The 21,528-nt window shown below is 35.6% G+C and overlaps 1 protein-coding gene across 6 annotated transcripts in view; it reads left to right on the forward strand.

The window, feature by feature from the left end:
- Positions 1–21,528, forward strand: part of Hr3 (nuclear hormone receptor 3 ROR-beta) — a 671,278-nt gene that overhangs the window by 543,092 nt on the left and 106,658 nt on the right. For all 6 annotated transcript variants that reach the window (XM_081736348.1, XM_081736349.1, XM_081736347.1 and 3 more), the window contains exon 2: positions 315–542. In XM_081736348.1, the coding sequence (XP_081592474.1) occupies positions 315–542 (228 nt within the window). The remainder of the gene's footprint in view (positions 1–314; positions 543–21,528) is intronic.

Below are 21,528 nucleotides of genomic sequence, written 5' to 3' on the forward strand. Positions count from 1 at the left end.
AAATGCAATTTTCTTTACTCATTTTCATATTATAAGGGAAAATGTAATAATTGTAATTATTATTACCAATTAATAGCGACTACTGCGTACGCATATTATGCACGTGGTCCCGGGTTCGATTCCGGGAGGGAGAGCACAAAAAAATAATTTCATAATCATTCAATTTTATTAATCATCCGCCTCCTAAAGTCTAAAGGGTATAATCGTGGGATGTTAAACTTCATTCCACTGTTACTGATTAAATAATTAAAATAAATAATAAAATAATTATATTAAAATAATTAACTAATCGTATTTCTTTCTTTCTTTTTTAGCCCAAATCGAAATCATCCCATGCAAAGTGTGTGGCGACAAGAGCTCTGGCGTGCACTATGGGGTGATCACGTGCGAAGGCTGCAAAGGTTTTTTCCGACGCAGCCAGAGCAGTGTGGTGAACTATCAATGCCCGAGGAACAAAAACTGTGTTGTGGATCGCGTGAACAGGAACCGATGCCAGTACTGCAGGTTACAAAAGTGTCTCAGACTCGGAATGTCCAGAGACGGTGAGTGTTGTGTTTAGAATATACTCATGGAATGCATGCTTTGTTTTGATCGATGCACGCTTAAGATCTTTATGTGTATTTTTTTTAAGTGCTGTACATATATACTTACTTCTCACTACATGTTCTGCTATCAATAACTTCAAAATAAATGATGCAATTTGTGTTCAGTTTCAGTAACTTAATCAGAGTGTTACCTTTTTCATATTCAAATTGACCTTTCCAATCTAATATCATCGATAAAGAAACATGTAAGATATTCACTTCTGGCGACTGTACATTATAATTTAAAAATGTTGATAAAGAGCTTCCTGGTATGTATTTCGTATATAGTAGGAAACGCGAATGCGATTCCCGCTGAGCTATAGTCCACATGTCAATTAGCTTTAGTGCTGAAAAAAGCTTTAAATCTCCTAAGCTAACCAACCAACCAAATGTTGGTAATACTAAAATAAAGAAGGAAAGAAAAAGAATTTTGAACTTGCGGTATTGTTAACAATGTTAATATTTTTATGTAGTTGGCCATACTGAGATATTATTCCACCCTTTTTGATATTAGCAATATTGGGGAATCGTATACTACGCAGACACACATTCACGATTATGATACCTCTGAGAAAGAAGATTTAATTGAATATTCGTTCATTTCCCACACAGTTAACTGGGTAGATTAACACGTTGGTAACGAAAGATAACGTGTTTTAATCATGGATCATGAGGTACCAATGCGGTGGAGCTATTGATAATTCTTCAAATGAGTTTTGCGTGTTTCATTGAATGCTTATTAAACTTCGGTATTATCATTCGTTATTAAATAATTACCGTTGCGTTAGCTTTAAAATTGTTTCTTGTGCAGCAGTAAATATTTTCCAATTTCCTTCAGTAATAACTGCAGTGCTGTGTAGATGTAATCTAGGAAACACTGCGGAAATACACATTTAAAATCCAAACCTACGAAAGATAAAAAGTCCTCTCTCGTGATCTTTGGTTTTTGTTTCTACGAATTTTGCTTCCTTTTCTTGCATCGAATAATAACCATTAATTAATTAAAAACAATAACATAGTAGAAAATAAAGAAGGAAAAATAGAGGAACAAGGTAGCAATATGGAATAGATGAATCTAGTATGTAAAGCAATTAATATGATTTTCATCCTAAGTTTCTTTCTTTCTTTCTTCCTTGGGTTATGGATCTTTGTTCTTTCCTGGCCATGTTTAAGAAAGAAAATCAATAGTGTATACTGGTTGAAAGTTATAGCAATTCCTGTATTACAACCCACTTCCGTATTTTGCCCTAATAATGTTGTATAAAGATAACCAAGAAAGTTCTGTCGTTTTTTTTTTTTTTAACCCATCACCTTCAAACATCGATATGTCACCTAAGACTTACTTAAGAGAACTAATATATAAGAGTACTAGTACTTTGCAAGAGTACTAGTGCTTAAGGAACTAGTATATAAATACTTGTTTTAATTTTCTTATTGTAAGGAATATGATAAGTTGGTACAGGTCTCTTAAAAAAAAATCACTTGATTTAGGCATATATTCAAAGGAGAAACTAAGAGGAATCAGTCGTCCCCAGAATGTTCGCAAGTCACAAATAGTGACTTTTATGTTATGAACATTTAAACGTAGTGTGCGTGTGTGTAAGAGTTCTGCTGGGAAGCTGTTTGTAGCCCATTTGCCTACCTGATCCTTGCTGCTTTCAACTGGAGTTTGTATGAAAAACCTGAAATGAGTGAGCTAGAGTGATAAAAGTAATAGATTGGGTATTAGAATTAGGAATACGATACATGAAAGATCTGAATAATAACAACTACGTCACGCAAATATTTAATTTAGTTCTGTCACATCCGATATAAAGTTATGTGTACTCTATTCCGTCTATGAAAGGATATATATATATATATATATATATATATATATATATATATATATATATATATATATATATATATATATATATATATATATATATATATATATATATATATATAATATATTCACGTGGCCATAATTCATAATATCTATTGGATTTTAGTTATTGATGTTGGATAGAGATCTTTCTCGTGGCTAAGTGGTAACGGTTCTTACTTTTTACATGGGAAACTTTGATTTGATTCCAGCTGAAGATTGAATTCTCACATTAGACTCCAAATCATTTAAACTGATAAATTCTGTTTACTACCGTAGATATAGTATTTTGTATTAATGCATATCTCGACAAAGAAAGAGTCATCAAGGAATATAACTTCTCGAGGAAACATCATTTCTTTCCTGAAGAGCCTATTCTCATCATTGTTTTGTATAATTTATGCCCATTTTCCCCCTTCAAAATCGAATATCAAGTTGAATAGATAGTTAACAGTGTTGTACAACGACATTGATTCGCTAGCGAATGAACAAAGCCAGCTTTGTTTATTATCACTGATAACAAAATGCATTCAAGATAAATTATCTGACTCGTCAGCAATAATTCCTATCCAAAAAGATGACTTGTTGACATCAGCAGGTTTTGAAAAGTAGCTATTACTTTCGATTCGAGGCTCTTTTCATGTGGGTATTGTATTGGAGCATCAACTCGTGCGTGAGGTTTCACAGGCTCTTTAATTATTTCACCATTTATTTCCATCAATCACAGTTCTCTTTTAGCTTATTTGACAGGAATTTCCAACCGGTATACCGCGAACGAGTTCTTAACGTGCCGAACGAATAATAATAAAAATAAACTGCTAAAGACAATAAAGAGGATCACGCGATTAATGAATGAATGGGCCTGCGTACAAAATAAATATTAAGGAGATCTAAATACAGTATTTTCGACTAGATGTTTATACAACCCGTCTCTCTTAAATGTTTCGAGGTTTGCATATTAGCGTTACGGGAAACGTGTGAACAGTTATGAAAGAATGGGATATGGATAGTGACGTTAAAGTCACCATTCCCTCTGAAGATTGACGGATTGACTCCATTACCGAACACAGTCGAGATAGTCGCTTTAGATATCTATTAAAAAAAAAATTGGTTTCGTTCAAGAGTTGTGAAGTAACGTCCGTACGTATGCACTAACATTACAATCATTTAAAGGCTCACTAGTGAGATACTAACAAACATCGGATGACTCAGTGTGGAGGTATTAGGATACATTGAAACCCTGCCAAAAAAATAAAAAAAGATTACTTGATCTGTATTCTCCGAAATTGTACCAAAGTAGAATTAAAATACTGTATTGAGATAATAAATACGATCTACTAATTAGCCTCCAATTTCTAGCAGGCTTCTATTATTCTGGCGCTGTCACTTTAAAAGCGCAGATCACCAAGCGAAAGAAGTTTAGACAAACGAAATCCAAAGAGATATTAATTTTTGTCATTATCAAACCTATTACACAGCAACCTTCCTCTCTGGACTAGTGGCTAACGCGTGCACTTTTAGTGTGCATGGTCCATGGTTCGATTCAGTGGAAGAGCATTAAAATTTGAACGCATTACTATGTTTTGGATTTCATTTTCAACTGTAAGTTCACGTCTCATGTGGGCTCAATGTTGATAAAGGGACTTGAAACTTTAACAAACAAATTATTAGGGTCTTCACTACACCCCTTACAATTTCTTTAAATTTTATTGAATGACACACAGTAAAATAAATAATAGACCCTATATTTTGATTGATTAATTAATTTGGAGAATTTTAAAGCACTATGGCTATACGAGACGGCATCTACAGCTTAAATTGGGATCCAATCAACTATTACGATTTGTGTCGGTAGCAAATAGTTCAGTAGGGATCGAAGCCCGAAATTGGTGCACAGAAAGCACGCACGTTAGCTATGTGACCACAAAGACGGTCATAAAAATTTTAGAAAGTGAACTCAATAGTATTACAAAACGCTATTAAATGCTGCTTCCAGGACTTGATTTATACACATATGAATCATTTGTGAATAAAATTCATCTTCGATTTACATAAGAGCCGAGTTCTTTTAAATTACCGGTAGATCTTCATGAACCACTTTCCATGCTGGAATCGATCGGGGAATTATGAAGAGTATAACTAAGACGTGCCTAATGAGTTTGTCACCATTGTCAAATGTTCCGCCATATTCTTTTGGATTTTTTCAACATATAAGAATTCAGAAGAGCCGTTGCAGTGCTTGTCCTCTCGTTATGGTCATCCAGATCCTCGAATTTCACAACAATAATCTCAGAGTTCAATGACAAAAACCATATACGATTGAGATCTGGTGAAAATAGTGTCCATTGAGACAGTGGCTCTGGCGAGGAAGCTAAGACGTTTAAGAAGTCATAATTATACAATCATAATACGTAATATGACAGGCTGATTTATAATGTATGATTTCCAAGTAATAAGAAACAATAGTACTTCGCATATTTGACAGAAATTCGACATTCAACTACCGGCAACAACGCGGCCAGTGATCTTGATTACATAAAAACAAAGTGAAAGAATACTGCAATGATTGGCGAACAGTCCTTTCTTTCGTTCTGTTTACAGCACATACAGCTGTTAGACCGCACAATAGTGGTGTACAACTCCATTGTTTACAAACTTCATAGCTGCTCTGTAAACTTTAGTGTACTACTGTCAAGTTAATGTGCAATGATTGAAAATCGTTACTGTTGGGCTTAGCTACTGAACTTTATACGTATATACTTTTATTTAAAAATTTGAATGGTTTGTAAAATGAAGTTCTAGCCTCAGATTTCGAAAACTATAGGAAAAAAAGTCTCAAAACTTGAACCGGTATACAAGTTATCTACGTGTGTATTGGGCAAAGCGTTTAAGCGGAAGCGCTTACAATATGATGGAATTTATCATTAGCATTTACCTGGAAACCGTAATTTACACATTCAATGTAGAATTGGGCCGCGGTGGCTCAGTGGTAGAGCGTTCACCTCTGGTGCATGGGGTCCCGGGTTCAATCTCAGCCCCAGCCAAGTGAACTTTGTGGTGGACAAACACCGTGTGCGAAAGTTTTCTCGGGGTTCTCCCGTTTCCTCCCACTTTCTTCATTCCACCATTTCATTCATTACTCATTATCACCGTCTCCTTTAGCCTAGCCGGCATAATCGTGGGACGTAAAACTCAAAGATTTCATTTCATTTTTTTTTTCAGTGTAGAATTCATAGAGTTTACGTGAAAAGAAAATTTCTGCACTACTTTTAAGCCTCTTCATACACATAGTCATGTATTTAGTGTAACTTAAAATATTTAATTTACCAGTCAATTAAAATTGCGTCACTTCCCATGTTAAATAATCAAAAATAATTTTATATGAAGTATTATATTTATCTCCTTTAAAGAAGAATCTTGTTTTAAGAGAAAATTCATGATGTCTTTTAAATTACCCTATCATAATGCCTATAATTTATTAACAAAATTCGAAATATTATCTAAAATTTATAACTTAGTATGTGCATACAAGTGGTTCAGGCGTATATAGACAAGTAAATAATGCACTATTCAATAACAACTTCGCCTTTATAAATGCATTTCCGGTTGATAACAAGAAATTTGAAAAAGGAAGTGGTGAGAAGTTGTTTAATTTGCCACCGCGATAACTCAGCTAACTGTATTGAAGATCTAAAAATAAATAGTAATCTACAAAAGAGAGTTTAAATAATCTCCAAGATAATGGCCTAATCAAACATTTGAAGTAGTTCGTGGTTTCATATAAGATGTTTGTGGGGAAGGCAAACAAAAACACTTAATTGTGACGAGTGCATATATATTATTTTCTTAGGCTAATGGATGGAAGGTGGTAAACTTAGTGTTATTGTTATCTATGAGTACGATTCTTTCAGTGGTACATTGGTAGAGCACTCGCCTCTTGTGCGAGGTGCTTTCGGTTCAATCCTAGACCACGTGACTTTGTGGTGGACAATGTCGTGTCCATGGGGTTTTCTCGGGGTCCTCCCATTTCCTCCCACATCATCATGTCACCAATTCTTTCATAATCGTTCACTTTTATTATGGCATCCGTTTCGTGTAGCCTTAAGAGCGTAGATCTGGGACGTTATTTTGTTTTAGGTTTTCGGAAAACAAAAACCTCCCGTAAAAATATTTTCACATACGATTTTTTTCATATCGACGAAACCTTACGGAATTAATTAATATTTAAAATATTTTTGATACTGGAATTTTGTTGAATTCAGAAGCATTCATAAGTTATATCATTATTACGAGATATGTAGGGTTCCAGTTATTGGTGTACTTCGGGTCTGTCATGAATCAGTTCGTATGTTTCACACGTCCTGTTATGTTACTCACCATACTTTCAGTAGACAATCCTAACTGTGTGAAACATTCGAAGTTGTCTACAGGAAGTGGAAGTTTTTGATGGTCAGAAAAATGAGCAGCTAACATTAAAGAGTTAGTAATTAAAATTGCATTAAAAGTATATAAGAGGCATTGAAGTTCAAAGGTACTAAGGTTAAAAGCATTTTAAAGAAACGCACGTCTTGGTAACTTTAGGGGTTAAGGGGTGGCACGTAGTAAAGATAGTGCATACATCATATATTCAGTACTTCAATCAGTCCTTCGTTACAAGGGGCCGCAGTGAGTCAGTGGTAGAGCGTTCACCTCTGGTGCATGGGATCCCTGGTTCGATCCTAGCTCGTGCCAAGTGAACTTTGTGGTGGACAAACACCGTGTGCGTGGGTTTCCTCGGGTTCTCCCACTTTCTTCATTTCGCCATTTTCATTCATTTCTCATCACCGTTTCCTTTAACCTAGCCGACATAACCGTCGGACATAAAAATCAAAGATTTCACTTTTTCCCCCTTTGTTACACCTCTAAGGGTTAAATTATCATACGCAATGTTGTGAAATAGTAGGTCTGAGAAGATGAATTCTCTGAGTTCCCTGAATATCTCAACACTTTTTTTTTCTTTTTCAATCAATGTAAGGGCCGTTTACTTCCTGAATCAAATCATGTTTGAAAATCCTTAAATACTATGCTTAGAACATTCTGTAATGCAGAGAATCTGTGCATATTCTCGTTGGTTTGGATGGTTGGAATTTAGCCGTCCTTTTCCAGCACCGAGAGTGTACGAGACCTGGGTCCATAGCTTAAGGTGGAACCCGAACCATCAAACGGCGGAGGCTCTTCCACCGGACTGCACAAATAGCGAGCACGCGCTAGTCACTAAGCAACGAGGAAGGCGTATGTATACCTATTCTTGTGTAGGAAACGAGTGTTAATTTAGGGTTACAGTTTATATATATGTATCATTAAGAGTATTGCCTGCCCCCTCCCCCCCCAAATGGATGGTATACAAGAACGAATTCAGTCTTTCGTAGGTATTGAGAAATGAAACACATTCTTTTTTCAAAGGGCGGAAAGGAACAGAACGCATTCTTTTTATGAAAAGAGTGTGTGAATGGTACGAAGTTCCTTTTTAAAAGCAGCTCTTCGTACGTGAACCGCAGAGCTACAAGCTACTATACTATATTAATTACTTATAGCTATTAAGTTTTTACTTATCTTTTATAGTTTTTATACCAAGATCGGGAAAATTCTCAAAATGATCCAATTTATAAGGCTTTTCTCTACATATGGAAAACTTGCGAGCTCAGTGTGGTATGAACTGTAACCTAGGGAAATAAATTTTAAACACGACTCCAGCGGAAAGTGGGGGAAGGGCCTTGATTTATTGTTAATCGATATTAAGGAGAGAGTGGAATATTGGTATCTAATCGTAGAATGGGAAGGGATATCTATTAATAGGTGCATAGAAAAAACAATAGGGAAAAGAACTTTTAGTAGCACAATACAAAATTCCTTTCTTATCTGATAAGGAAATAGAACAAACAGTGGAAGTGGTTTTTGTAGTTTTCATATGCAGAAACGGCAACCCTAAAGAGAAGTACCGCAACCGCAGTCTGCTACCCTAACTCCTACCTCAATATAACATTGCTTCAAACAGTGAAGTTAATAGCTTGTCATTTGCTCCACATGGTTCGAGCATAGGTTATTGACCTACTTTTAGTGACGTAATTTTTTTCTTCCCCTTGTTGCTGATATCAGCAGTATGTCAGTCACTTTTTTTTTTCACAGTTCCCTTCATATAGTCTCTCTCTCTCTCTCTCTCTCTCTCTCTCTCTCTCTCTCTCTCTCTCTCTCTCTCTCTCTCTCTCTCATTTTAAAAACTAAAAAAGGAAAAAAATCGTACACGCAAAGTTGCTGTTGCATCTGTTACATAATTCAGATGCACTTTCAGATTCACTTGACGCCCTCACAGCAGATAACTAACGTGTTTTCTGCTATTAATATCGTATTTACATAGCCTTTATATTTATGTTTTTTCTCGCTCACTCATTAATACAAAACCATAGAGCCACTGGCAGCTAATGACGGAAATTTGTCTTCCTTTATATAAAATAGCATTTTTAAACTAGGAACAAGAAAGAAAGGGAAAAAGAGACAATTGTGAAGCTCTAGTATCGTTATGAATTCAACTTTGCTTTTTCAAAACTTTTTTTATTTATAGTTTTGGTGGATTAGGATCAAATTTTATTAGTAGTGGTATGATTTGAGCAGGTTAAAAAGTTAACATTTCCACCTCCTCTCTAGATGTAATAAAAAAGTGAAATCTTTAAGTTTTACGTCTCATGGTTATGCCGGCTAGGCTAAAGGAGAGATGATGATTATAAATCAATGAAATGGTGGAGTGAAGAAAGTGGGAGGAAATGGGAGAACTTCCCAACAACCCACGCACGCTGCGTTTGTCCACCACAAAGCTGACTTGCCGCGAGCTGGGATCGAACCAAGGGCCGCATGCACTAGAGGTGAACGCTCTACCACTGAGCCACCGCGGCCCCTCTAGATGCGATAAGTATGCTAATCTAGCTCTAACATTAGTCATATTGTTTCGAAAAAAAAAAAAACAATTAATATTAAATATTAACCTTACCACTTAAGCATTTCTGTTTTGCAACTTACAACAATCTTACACATTATAATATTTTCAACATAAGAACTGGAATTGGCTAAATGGTCAGTATACGTGCCTCTGACGCGGAAGACTTAGGTTTTATTTCCAGTGGGAGCTCATGTGATTCGGATTCCATATTGAGCTGTACTTCCACGTCTTGTATAATCTTAATGCTGGAAAGGAACTTGAAACTTCAAACGATGAGAACTTGAGAAAAGACCCTTCTTTCTGCATGAACAATGAGTTCCTTAATAAATAACACATTTATGTCCAGCGGAGGTGGTTCAAATTTATTCCCAGGCTTTCAGACGTTCTCTAAAAATGCCTGAGGACACTACTATCTTACAATAACATTAATTTATGTCAGTTGAAATTATACAAAGCAGTACAAATGCAACATCTTAATGGATTCATATGTTCGTCACAAAATATACGCGTCACATTGATACGTTACGTCTATCGATATCTTGAGTAAACGCATATTAGATGGTACGTAAATGCATTGTGTTAAATGAAGTGCACTTCTCTGCACTGGTAATTTTGTAAAGTTGGGTTCATATTTACAAAGAGGGTGTAAGCTATTTGTTAGCGAGTTTGCTTCACAATCTGGCGGTCCAGTGATCAAATCCGTTCGTCTGGCGATGCTGACATTTTTCAGAATTTCTCCTGGTATATGCCAACGGAATGCATCCACAGTACCTTTACATATTGACATTTGTCGACTTTCCACAACTTCCTTTTTCAGTCCATTTTTAACCGTTATATAAATATGAATAAAGTAAATAAACCCATCGTCATACAAAGTACTAAACATAGGAGCCCCGAAGCCTATAGTGGCGAGTATATTCACCTCATGTGTGTAGTGTTTCGAAGTTCGATCCAAAGTTGCGCTATTGGGGTATTTATTTTGTGACGATTAGGATTAGGAATTAGATTTCTGGGCTTTCGACATGTATGGCCGTGTTAGCCCGTCACGTATGAAGGATGACATCCTTTGGCGATCACACTCTCCGATGAAAGGGAAGGAAGAAATGGTCTGGGACCTTTATGTTAGGTTCCATCCCAGCATTTGCCTGGCGTGAATGAGGAAAACACAGGAAAACTTGCCTCAGGATGGCTGGCCAGAAAATGCTTTTACACTTTTTGGACAGAGTGCCCCCGCCAGGAATCGAATCCGGAGCCGCTCGTACTACTTTATGACGAATGACTATGATATTACTACATGCATATTTCTTGAGGTATTTCCGTAACCTCTCACATTAAGTTTCATTTAACTATTATATTATTACGTGTATTTATTTATCTCGGTTTTGAACTATAATTTTTAAATTTTAAATTATATTCTTTCTAGTATACAAGTTAGGAAACGAAGTCCCACAACTATGCAAGTTGTTTAAAGTAGAGACCCGAGTTCGATTCCTGACAAGAGCTCAGATGGTTCGGATCTCACGTTAAGCTGTAGATCCACGTCTGATATTGCCTCGCTGCTAAAAGGGACGCTATACTTAAAATCAAATCAACTCAAAATAAAAGTTTTAATAAAAATAAAAACTTTTGATGCGAGGGATTTCTGCTTCAATTCCAGGTCATGGGAGTTTGTGGTGGACAACGTTGTATCCGTGGGTTTCCTCGGGGATCTCTATATCCTTCCATATTATAATTCTACCAATTTCTTCATAGTCATTCATTTTCATTAAACGATCATCTCCTTTAGCCTACAAGGACATTAAGCAGAAAGATTTTCCTTTAGCTTACAGAGCATAAGGGTGGGACGTAAAAAGAGAAATTTCATTTCCTTTTTGTGTCATGTATATATAATACCGATTTACATGCAAGATAATCCTGTTTACAAAAGATCAAAAGTCAGTGTATCACGCTAATTACAAATAGTTAACAATCACACTAATAGGTGTTGTTACCCGCGCTCCCTGACGCCAATAGATGTCGCTAACATGCAGACAATTTGCAGAATTAATACTATTGTGACGCTTTAATTGCACCTTTGAAAAAAGTTCCCATTCAATTGTTCCAAAATAGGACAAGGGTCATAACCATTTTTAGATGTAAGTATTAATATTCGTGTATTTCTTCAGTAATATATCAAAACGGTTTAATTGCTGTTTATTATAGTCAAACTAGAATAATGGTGGTCAAACAAGTTAAATCTAAAACAATTCTGTAGTGGTTAGAGCGTTGGAGTCTGTCCGCGTGGTCCCGGGTTTGATTCCCCAACCGTGCTTCCTTATTTTTGGCGTCCACCCAGCGTCGTGAGGCAAACTGGGGAGTGGCGTAAATAAAAAAAAAACGTGACGGTCACTAGGTCTAGAAAGCTCCTGATATGCCTGTTAGAGATACAGGGCAACGCAGCGCGCTGACTACGTGCTCGCTGATAAGCTAGACGTAGTTCAGCCAATCGCTAGCAGATGGCGCTAGAGTAGGCTTAGGCTCACAAAATGAGCTGTTACACCAAGTGGTTTCGTTTCTTAAATTAAAGTTCTCAATTAAGCATGATTTTAACCTACAGTTTACAGAAGGCCGATGGCTCGAGCGCCAGGGCCGGATTTAGCATTTTGGCGCCCCTAGGCCCAATAATATTTTCCGCCCCCTAGTCTGGTTAAAGTTACTTTCCTAAAAACCTTTATTAAAAAATTAGAGCCAGTTCTCCCGTGTTTGAGATCAATGTTGTAACGAAGTTGATGCATAATATTGAAAAATAGTTTAACCTTACTAACAAATATTTGTTCTAATGAACTTCAAAATCAGAATGCTTTATTAGCCTGATTTTTAAAATCAATTCAAAAAATATGTTAAGTTATGGCTATTTATTTTTATTTCTAGATATTTTTTTCTCTCGGCCGTGCGCTCCCTGGGAGCTTGCGCCCGTAGGCCCGGGCCTATTGGGAAATCCGGCCCTGTCGAGCGCAGCAACTAGTTTGGATAAATAGGAAAAAAATGAGTTCTCCAAAGTATTATTAATATCTTATCGTCTTTTCGAATATAACATTTTCCTCTGTTCTTTTTCCAATTGCCAAGTATTAAAAGTTTAAAAACCGTCCAAACAACATTATAGTGTACCTAGTATAATGAAAACTGTTCCATATTTCGTGATGAAAATATACATAGCACTTTATTTTACTAGTAAACAAACCAGCAATAAAGTAATATTAATAATAGCACTTAACTCTTTCGCAACAACTTTTATTGCACAGTAATTTATAGAATGCAGTTTATAAATAGCACATCTCTTCACAAGATACCTGAGATAGAGATTTTTCCATCGAACAGCGAAATGCTTGGAATCACCCAGAATAAAAGCTCTTTAGGTGACTGGGTCATTGACTTTTCATAACATTACACACGATAACAATAGCTGACAAGTGGCTTATGTCAGTATTTTTTTTTTTAAATTATTCTCAGCAACATATGTATGTATATGGGCGACATCTCGACTTTTTTTAAGCGTTTGCATATTTATACATGCATGCTTGTAATAGATGTTAAATAACAACATACGTAGTTAAGTGCAATGACCGAAGATGGTTTGAACCTTTGCACGACACCCAGTGATAAGAGCTGTCCCCACAAAACGTCAACAACAAAAGGAAAGGCTACCCGGATATATTGTTAGGGTGGGGTTCTTTATTTACTGTTTAAGGAAATATTGTATACAAACGAATATTTTATAGTAAGATCAGTTCTAGATAGTTGTGTCGAGCTTCATATTACGTCAGGGAAAACTCGCACAGGAAATGTGCTGTGATTTATAGGTTTTCCTAGTGAGCACCATTCAGAGTATCTAACATTACAGCGGTAATGAATTGTTTAGGTACTTTAGTGCTAACAAACATCAGATAACTAATACGTACGTGGGTCATTCGACATATGTGTCCCTAAGTTTTTTTTTTTTTTTTTTTTTTTTTTTTTTTTTTTTTTTTACACGATTGGTTTGTAAACTATACGTAATGTGTAGGTGGGTCTTTCCTCACCTCTCCACATAATCCTCATTGAGATTCAGACATTTGTCTCACCGTTGCACCACTTTGTCCAAAACCTTTGCAAAGAATCAAGGCTCTGGCTATTTAGCATTTCCCTCATACTCCGCTTTACTTTGACTGTTTCAAAAGGTTCGCCTTGCAATGCAGACTTCAACATCGGAAAAAGATAGAAATAACTCGGCGCTAAATTGAGGCTGTATGGAGAGTGGGGCAGCCGTTCCCATCCTAATTCTTCAATTTTGTGTCTTGTTTCGGTGCTGAGTAGAGGTGGGCGTTATGGTCAAGTAGAAGAGACCGGTTCGCGTATGCCGAATTGAGTTTCCCTGAAGAAGAGTTCAGGTACGCGAGCTGGTCTTCTGTCAACTGGTGATGAAGAAGAGAAGCGGAATATGAGGATAGTGCTGAAGAGCCAGAGCCCTGATTTTTTTTTTTTAATAAGAGTTTTTACATATTGGTGCAATGGTGAGACAGATGCTTGAATCTCAATGAGGATTATGTAGAGAGGTGAGGAAGGACTGACTCACACATGTATGTACTGTTTACAAATGTATCTTTAAAAATAAAATTTTCACAGCTTAGGGAAACTTATATATTGAACGACACACGTAGATAGTTAAATATTTGTAGAGTCAAAATTTAGCTATTTGAAAAATGAAATGAAGTCTTTAAGTTCTACGTCTCACGCTTATGCCGGTTAGGCTAAAGGAGACGGTGATGATGATAGATGAGGGAAATGGTGGAATGAAGAAAGTGGGAGGAAACGGGAGAACCCCGAGAAAACCCACGAGCACGGTGTTTGTCCACCACAAAGTTCACTTGGCGGAGGCTGGGATCGAACCCGGGACCCCAAGCACCAGAGGTGAACGCTCTACCACTGAGCCACCGTGACCCCCTTGGCTATTTGAATTTATCATTCGATTCTGATCTCTCAAGTCTTTTAATATTCTATGCTAGAGTAGCTTACGAGATAGAAGTTGAAGTTGTCTTGACTCGAAGAGGCGTCGTGAAAGGACTGTCTCATTTCGGCGTGTTTATTTCTGATGGAGGAGCTCTACCTCGCCTGACCTCGTAGGTAATCGAGTTTCGAGAGTCGAGACCTCAATTGGTCGCCGTAGCTTCGTGGAGAATGTTGATCCCAAATAGTCGAACACAGGACTGGAAACATTAAAAACAATTGGTCTAATCTTTCTTCTATAATCAAGATCAGCTTGTGAGTTTCATGGAAGAAACAGAAGATGCGAAGCAGTAAAGAATACTGTTTATGAGCGATAATTTAGAAGAACTTCAGTTCCCTCATGGATATATGGTTAGCGTGTACTCATCTTCGATGTGAGAGATCCGGGCTCGATTTCCAGTAGGAGATCATGTTGTTGGGATCCCACGTAAACAGTAAGTTTACGTCTTGTACAGTGTCGGAGCTAGAAAGGACGCTGAATTCCATTCCTACCAACAAATTTTGAGCAGTTCAATTTACTTCATTCACCCACTACAGTCACATTCATCGGTACTAGAAAGTGCTTAGTTTACTTCCGTGCAAGGTACCTATGTGGTGGAAGGTTACATAAGTACAGTAGATTGTTAGTTTAGCATTGTTTATGTTTACATAGGTACCACCCACGGAAGTTTACCCTGACTGTGTTATCGCTCTTCAGCATAGGTGTGCACAGACCTCTGATTTAAGAAGAAAAATCCCTTATCTAACCAAATTCAGGTGGGGACACGATGGCTCACTGGTAGAGCGCTTACCTCTGGTGAGTGGGGTCCCTGTTAGGTCTCTGGCGAAGTAAGTTTGTGGTGGGCTTTCTCGGGGTACTCTCGTTTCCTCCCACTTTCTCATTCCACAAATTCTTCCATCATCGTTCACTTGCTTTAATCATCGTCTAAAGGGCCTAATTGTGAGATGTTAAGCTGAAAGATTTCATTTCATCTCATAATCAAATCCAGAATAATAGAAGTATTGATCCTTAAAAATTGTATTCTTGAATAATGTGACAAAACATTGAAGGAAGTAATTATGCGTGTATGTATGCATTTTAACAGTAGTATATTTATGTTCTAAGCGTCATTTGGATATTGGACAGTAAATGTGATTTGAAGTCTTAGCTGAAGCATTGCAGGCTGTACTCACGCGTTTAGCAGACATTTAGAGGCAGTATGGAATGTTTTATGTAAGAATGAGTAAATGATTTTTATTGAGTCTGTCTCCTGGAGTTGCGGAAATAGACATATTATATATATATATAATATGAAGATCTTATGAAGGCATTTTTGTACCCAATTTAGGGTTCCGCACGAGATGAAACGAGATAAGAATTTCTGTGACGAGATTTCATACGAGACAGAACTCTCCCCATAGAAACAAATATATTTTTTCGAGATAATTCGTTGCTTTTACGATACATATTCAAGACGAAATAACCTCTATTCTTCTCTTCTGTCAAATGCCATCTGACCACGGATCAAATGTAGTGGACTATTTACGTGTCTGCCTAGTAAAAGCTGTTGATTTCTGTAATAATATTCATTTCGGCAATTTATGTCTTATATTTAATAAGTTCTGTTAAATAAAATAGCAGTAATAGACCACTTGGAAATGAAATGATTATATTTTTCTATATCGACGTTTAAAGCTAGGACCACATGTACGTCATTTCACTCAGATAAGTGGACCACAAATATTCAAATGCTGATAGGCCATTTGGATATCATTACGTCATTCCCATCGAAGGATGCATGATGGCTTAGAGGTAAAGCGCTCACTTGTGGTGGGAGGGGTCTTTGGTTCGATCTCAGACCATGTGAATTGTTGGTGGACATAATCGTGCCCACCGCTTTTCTTTCAGTTTGCCAGTTTCCTTCTATATTCTCATTCCACCAATCCTTTAATAAAAATTAACTTTGATTAATCATATGGTTCATCATACGTTCAACTCTGGTGCGTGGCGTCCCTGGTTCAATCCCAGCTCGAGCCAAGTTATCTTTGTGGTCGACAAACACCGTGTGCGTTGGTTTTCTCGGAATTCTCCCGTTTCCTCCCACTTTCTTCATTCCACCATTTGATTCATTTCTCATCATCACAGTCTCCTTTAGCCTAGCCGGCATAACCGTGGGACGTAAAACTTAAAGATTTAATTTCATTTAAAGAAGAATGTTTTCTATTCCGCATATTCAAGGAATGCAGCGGGTCCCTTTTCTTTGTTTCTTGCTTTTGTGTGTGTGTGTGTGTGTACATTGTATAATGATTCTTGCTATGTTTTTTCTCTGTCTCTCTCTGGAGAATAAACACCAAAGTTTAATTAGGCATACTGCGTCTTGTGACTCGGTATGCAAAACGAACGAAAAATATTTTTATTTACCGTTCGGGAAGCTTACTCGGAAAGACACAAATGCGGCCGAACTTTTCTAGTTATCTGAAAATACGAATTATGACAAATGTGAAAGGTTACAAATGTATCTTAACCACAAATTTGTTTATTTCAAGCACATAATTTGCCGAATAGTGAATGAACTTGGCCATAATATGCAAAACTCGTTACTTTAAAGAATTCTAAAGGCTCAAATCTATGTCCCAAAATATTTAGTTCTTAATGTGGACAGAGTATGCATGTGCATGAAAACATACTTTAGTTTCTCTCTATCAAACTTTTGGAAACATTTGCACGCAGTAAGTTATTCAAAGCATCATAGGTATTTAATACAGACAACTACAGCAAACTGAATTTTTTTACATACAAGGCAAGGCTTTGTGTACCATTTTAAAATACAATTACTAATATATTGTGCATTAAAACTTCACTAAACTTCACCCTAATTTTGTTCAAAAACTGCATATCATACTAATAATAGTAATTGTACTAATTACATTAATAATTATACTAATTTGTAATTACGCAATAAAACTTCTCAGATTTTCGTAGCATCTTGTACATTATGATATTGATATTTCGATATATATACATACATGTGATGTATATGAGTTTGTGATGACACAAGGTCAAACTAACACTGTCAGTATTGGAACTTTTCCTTTATTTAAGTACTTTTAACAGGTTTCGTTCAACCTCTTTATAACGATAATTAAATTCCATTAAATGACTGTAGTGTAGTATTAATCATGGAATCTGTTTTCAAAGAATGTTGTGCGTGTGTGTGGTGTATGTTAATGCCATATCCAGGGCAGCGACAACAGCACCTTATGTAACGCTTTAATGTGACTGCGAATGGGAACTTTCTCCTGTTACGTAAAGGAAAATCCTACGCTTAAAAAAATAAGAAAATAAAATAAAAAAATACAAGCATAATAAAAGAAAAAGAAAAGGATCTTTTTGTAAAATAAAGTAGTTGTGACTAGTTTATTATTTGTAGTTTTTGAGTCTTTAAAAATATATTTTAAAAAACGACAATTGATTTTATCTTTTAGCTAACATACCTGACTGAATGAATGAATGAATGTGTCCTTATATTAGAAAGTACATTTTAAGAACATTGTTTTAATTACTTCTCGTTTAAAGAGAACATTATTCTTTAATCAAAATAGTGTTATGCTTTGTACAGTCGGCAACAAAAGTGAAGTTGTCAACACACTGCATTTTTGTTTGTCAATAACTTCGAAACGAATTTTGCAGTTTCATTCTCTTTGACGTAGAGAGAATATCGTCTTCTGTATTGACATTGAAATTATATTTCAATTGATGAATTAGTTCAAAAGTTAAGATGAGAAAAGAATATAATTACATTTTTTGCCAGAGATAAAGAACCAGAGTAGATCTACCAATCCATCAAATAGTTGTATGTTTTTTTCCAGATGGCAGTAAAGTCGATATACGTTAATTGTAGTACCACCTATTAGCATAATAATCGATATAACTGCTTGATGAATTCGTAGAGCAATGCCAGTGGTTCGAAGTTAACCTGTCACATTGTCAGATAATGACTCTTTGATTCCCCGGAGGGTATACCGTTGTGTGACATATTTGCTTTAGTTTGACCTGTAGAATAGGCACTTTGTTGTCCGTGGGCGCCATTTTTAGAATATATTCACGGTGGACCATTTATCTCTATACGTTCTTGTAACTAATAGACAAAAAAAATGTACCATGCAAATATCGGTAAGGAGACATTGTTCAATATAGTCTGATACCGCCACGTTAGCAGTGTCGCCAATTCAACATAGAAACATAAAGTTGTATTTTTTCAAATGTCACTACGTAAGGCTATTACACATTTTAAATCAAACGAAAACTTATAATTTCACACTTATTGCGCAGTGTTGCAAACTAAGGACGCTAGAGTATCATAAACATCGAAAAACAATCAAATTTTGGAGGGTTCTACAATAGTTAATAATGCAAGTCATACAAACAGAGTAACATACATCCGAAGTACCTCAGTGTCGAACACTACGTTCATCATATAACGTATTTTGAATAAATAAAACCAAAGTTACAAGGATTTTTTTCAAAGGACTTTATGTCGAAAAAGTTTTTAGATAAGTATCACATCTAATTACGTAGATGAATTTCAATACACATGAAGATCGTAATGCCGTTTACAGCCATTTGATATATCGAACCATTCCGGAGATATGAAAAAATGTTTAAATTAAATACGTTGCTTAAAATCGCATTTATTTATTTTACCTCTATAGCATTACAACAATACTTTTTGATAGATGTAATTATTTCAAGTTCTCGAATTTACATAATTTTAAACAGTATTGCAAACTTTACCACTATTTACCATATCGCCAGAATGGCTTAAGATAGCAAATTGTTGTATGCGTTGTGATTTTCACATCTATTGAATACCATCCATGTAATTAGATGAAGTACTTATCTGAGCACTTTTTCGAAGAAATGACTTTTTGCAAAATATGAAATTCTCAATCTCTTGTAACTTCGTTTGTATTCACTCGAAATCTGCCATATCGTGATTATAGTGTTAGACAAAAATGCCTTGGATGTACATTGCCCCGTCTGTCTCACTTGCATTACTCCTGTTGTAAAGGCCACCAAAATTTGGATGTTTATGATATTGTAGCGTCCTTAGTTTGCAACACTGAATAAAAATATAACATTGTAAGTTTTTATTTAACATGTAAATTTGAAATACATAACAACCTGACATCGTGTCATTTGAAAAAAATATATAACTTTATGTTGGGTTGGCCTTGCGGTATCACATAGTATGGCAAATAATGTTCCCACGTTGATATTTGTACAGTAGAAAATGTCAGTGTTTTTTGTCCAATACAGGGTGGCCCAAAAGTAGGTATACAGTGTCGTACTGATAGGTTCATGACATTTTAAATCATTTACTTACTATTATCCATACAGGTATTGACTTAGTTTCCTTATTATTTGTTTCTAATGTATTTTTACTTATACGTTAAACTCCGAACAACTCGAAGGAAATAAATTCATTACTTAAATAAAGTAAAATGACGTATTTGAGCAATACAGAGCTGTATATCTACTTTTGGACCACTCTGTAGTTTAAAGATTACAAGGGTGTATCACGATAAGTGGTTCACCCCGTATATAGCCGGCTAAACATAGTTGAAGGGTTAACTGCAGTAGAAAGGCTTATCTGTCATAGGTTTACATCCTGGTAAGGCGTGTATATTATGTATAATTATTCCATAGTGCATTTCATTATCATAATTCATTTCTAATCGCTTCCATTAGCCTAAGGAGAGATTCGTGGAATGTAACACTTGAAAAGGAACAATATATTATAAATTGTTTATTTTTTAGTTTAATGTTCCTTTTGAGCAGCGAGGCTATATGAGACGTAGATCTATACTTCTATGTGGCATCCAAACCACATGAATTCCCATCACATTGACTTACATTAAGCATCATCACGAAAAAACATAGAAACATATTTTAGACTATAAACAAACTTGATAAAAATCCATAATACTGTGTAGTTATGTTTAAAATGATATGTTTGATAAAGGTATTTTGTCTTTAAATTCCGAAAAAAAAAATATATATACAATGATATGATTTCCATTCTAAATGAAATTATATTCTCTGTTGACAGTTGACTGTATATTGTACAGAACTTGTGATTCTCAAGGAGAAAAGTTCTTCTGGAAGTTCGGGTGTATCAAAAGTCTGGGGCCGTAGGCAACTCAGCGACAACGCAAAATAATAACATGCATCCTTTTCATATACCATTATTGTTATTATTATTATTATTATTATTATTATTATTAATAATAATAATAATAATAATAATAATAATAATAATAATAATAATAATAATAATAATCCTCACCAATTTATATTTATTTTCAGCAAAACATTTGCAAACCATTGTGTCATTTTTTCACCATCTTTGTTCTTAATGGAACCAGAGTTCTTACTCAGTAGCTATTTTCCGTTTGTACAGTATTTATTTTAACAGCACCTCTTTGTACAGCACTCCTAATATTTCTAATTACGAATGTAGTTTACTTCTGTCAGTAGCTTGCACCCCTCAGGTTGGGAACCACTGCTCTAACTGATGAAAGACTGACTGAAAGTGAAGTTATTCATTAGTGCATAGTGTAATTCAATATCACATACTGTAAGTATTAAATAATAATAATAAAAAAACTGTGTAACTTGCATAAGAATTGTCATAAAAGGTGAAACGGGGTGTCTCAATGGTAGAATGTTTACCTTTAAAACGATGGTTCACATTTTCGAATTCTGATCGTTCTGCTTGATTTTTTGGTAGACGAATACTTCGTGCGACCGATTTCTTGACATAGTTATTTGTTCATACCACAAATTATTTCATTACCATTCAGTAGTATTTATCCTAATTGTTTTTTGTGTAAAGGACATAATGACAGAAGGTTAAAACTTAAGAATACATTTGTAAAAGACAGTACGTTGGTAGCTTCTTAGATTAAGGAGTAAGTTCATATAAATTACTGGAAAATGCAGCGAAAGATCAAATGCAATTTATCAATAATAATTTCATAATAGAGCACATGCTAGGTTTATACCTGTATGTGTGTGGCTAATCCTTTCGACAATGAGATCT

This window comes from Thermobia domestica, chromosome 13, assembly GCF_964235325.1.
Source record: "Thermobia domestica chromosome 13, izTheDome1.hap1.1, whole genome shotgun sequence".
Classification (NCBI taxonomy): domain Eukaryota; kingdom Metazoa; phylum Arthropoda; class Insecta; order Zygentoma; family Lepismatidae; genus Thermobia; species Thermobia domestica.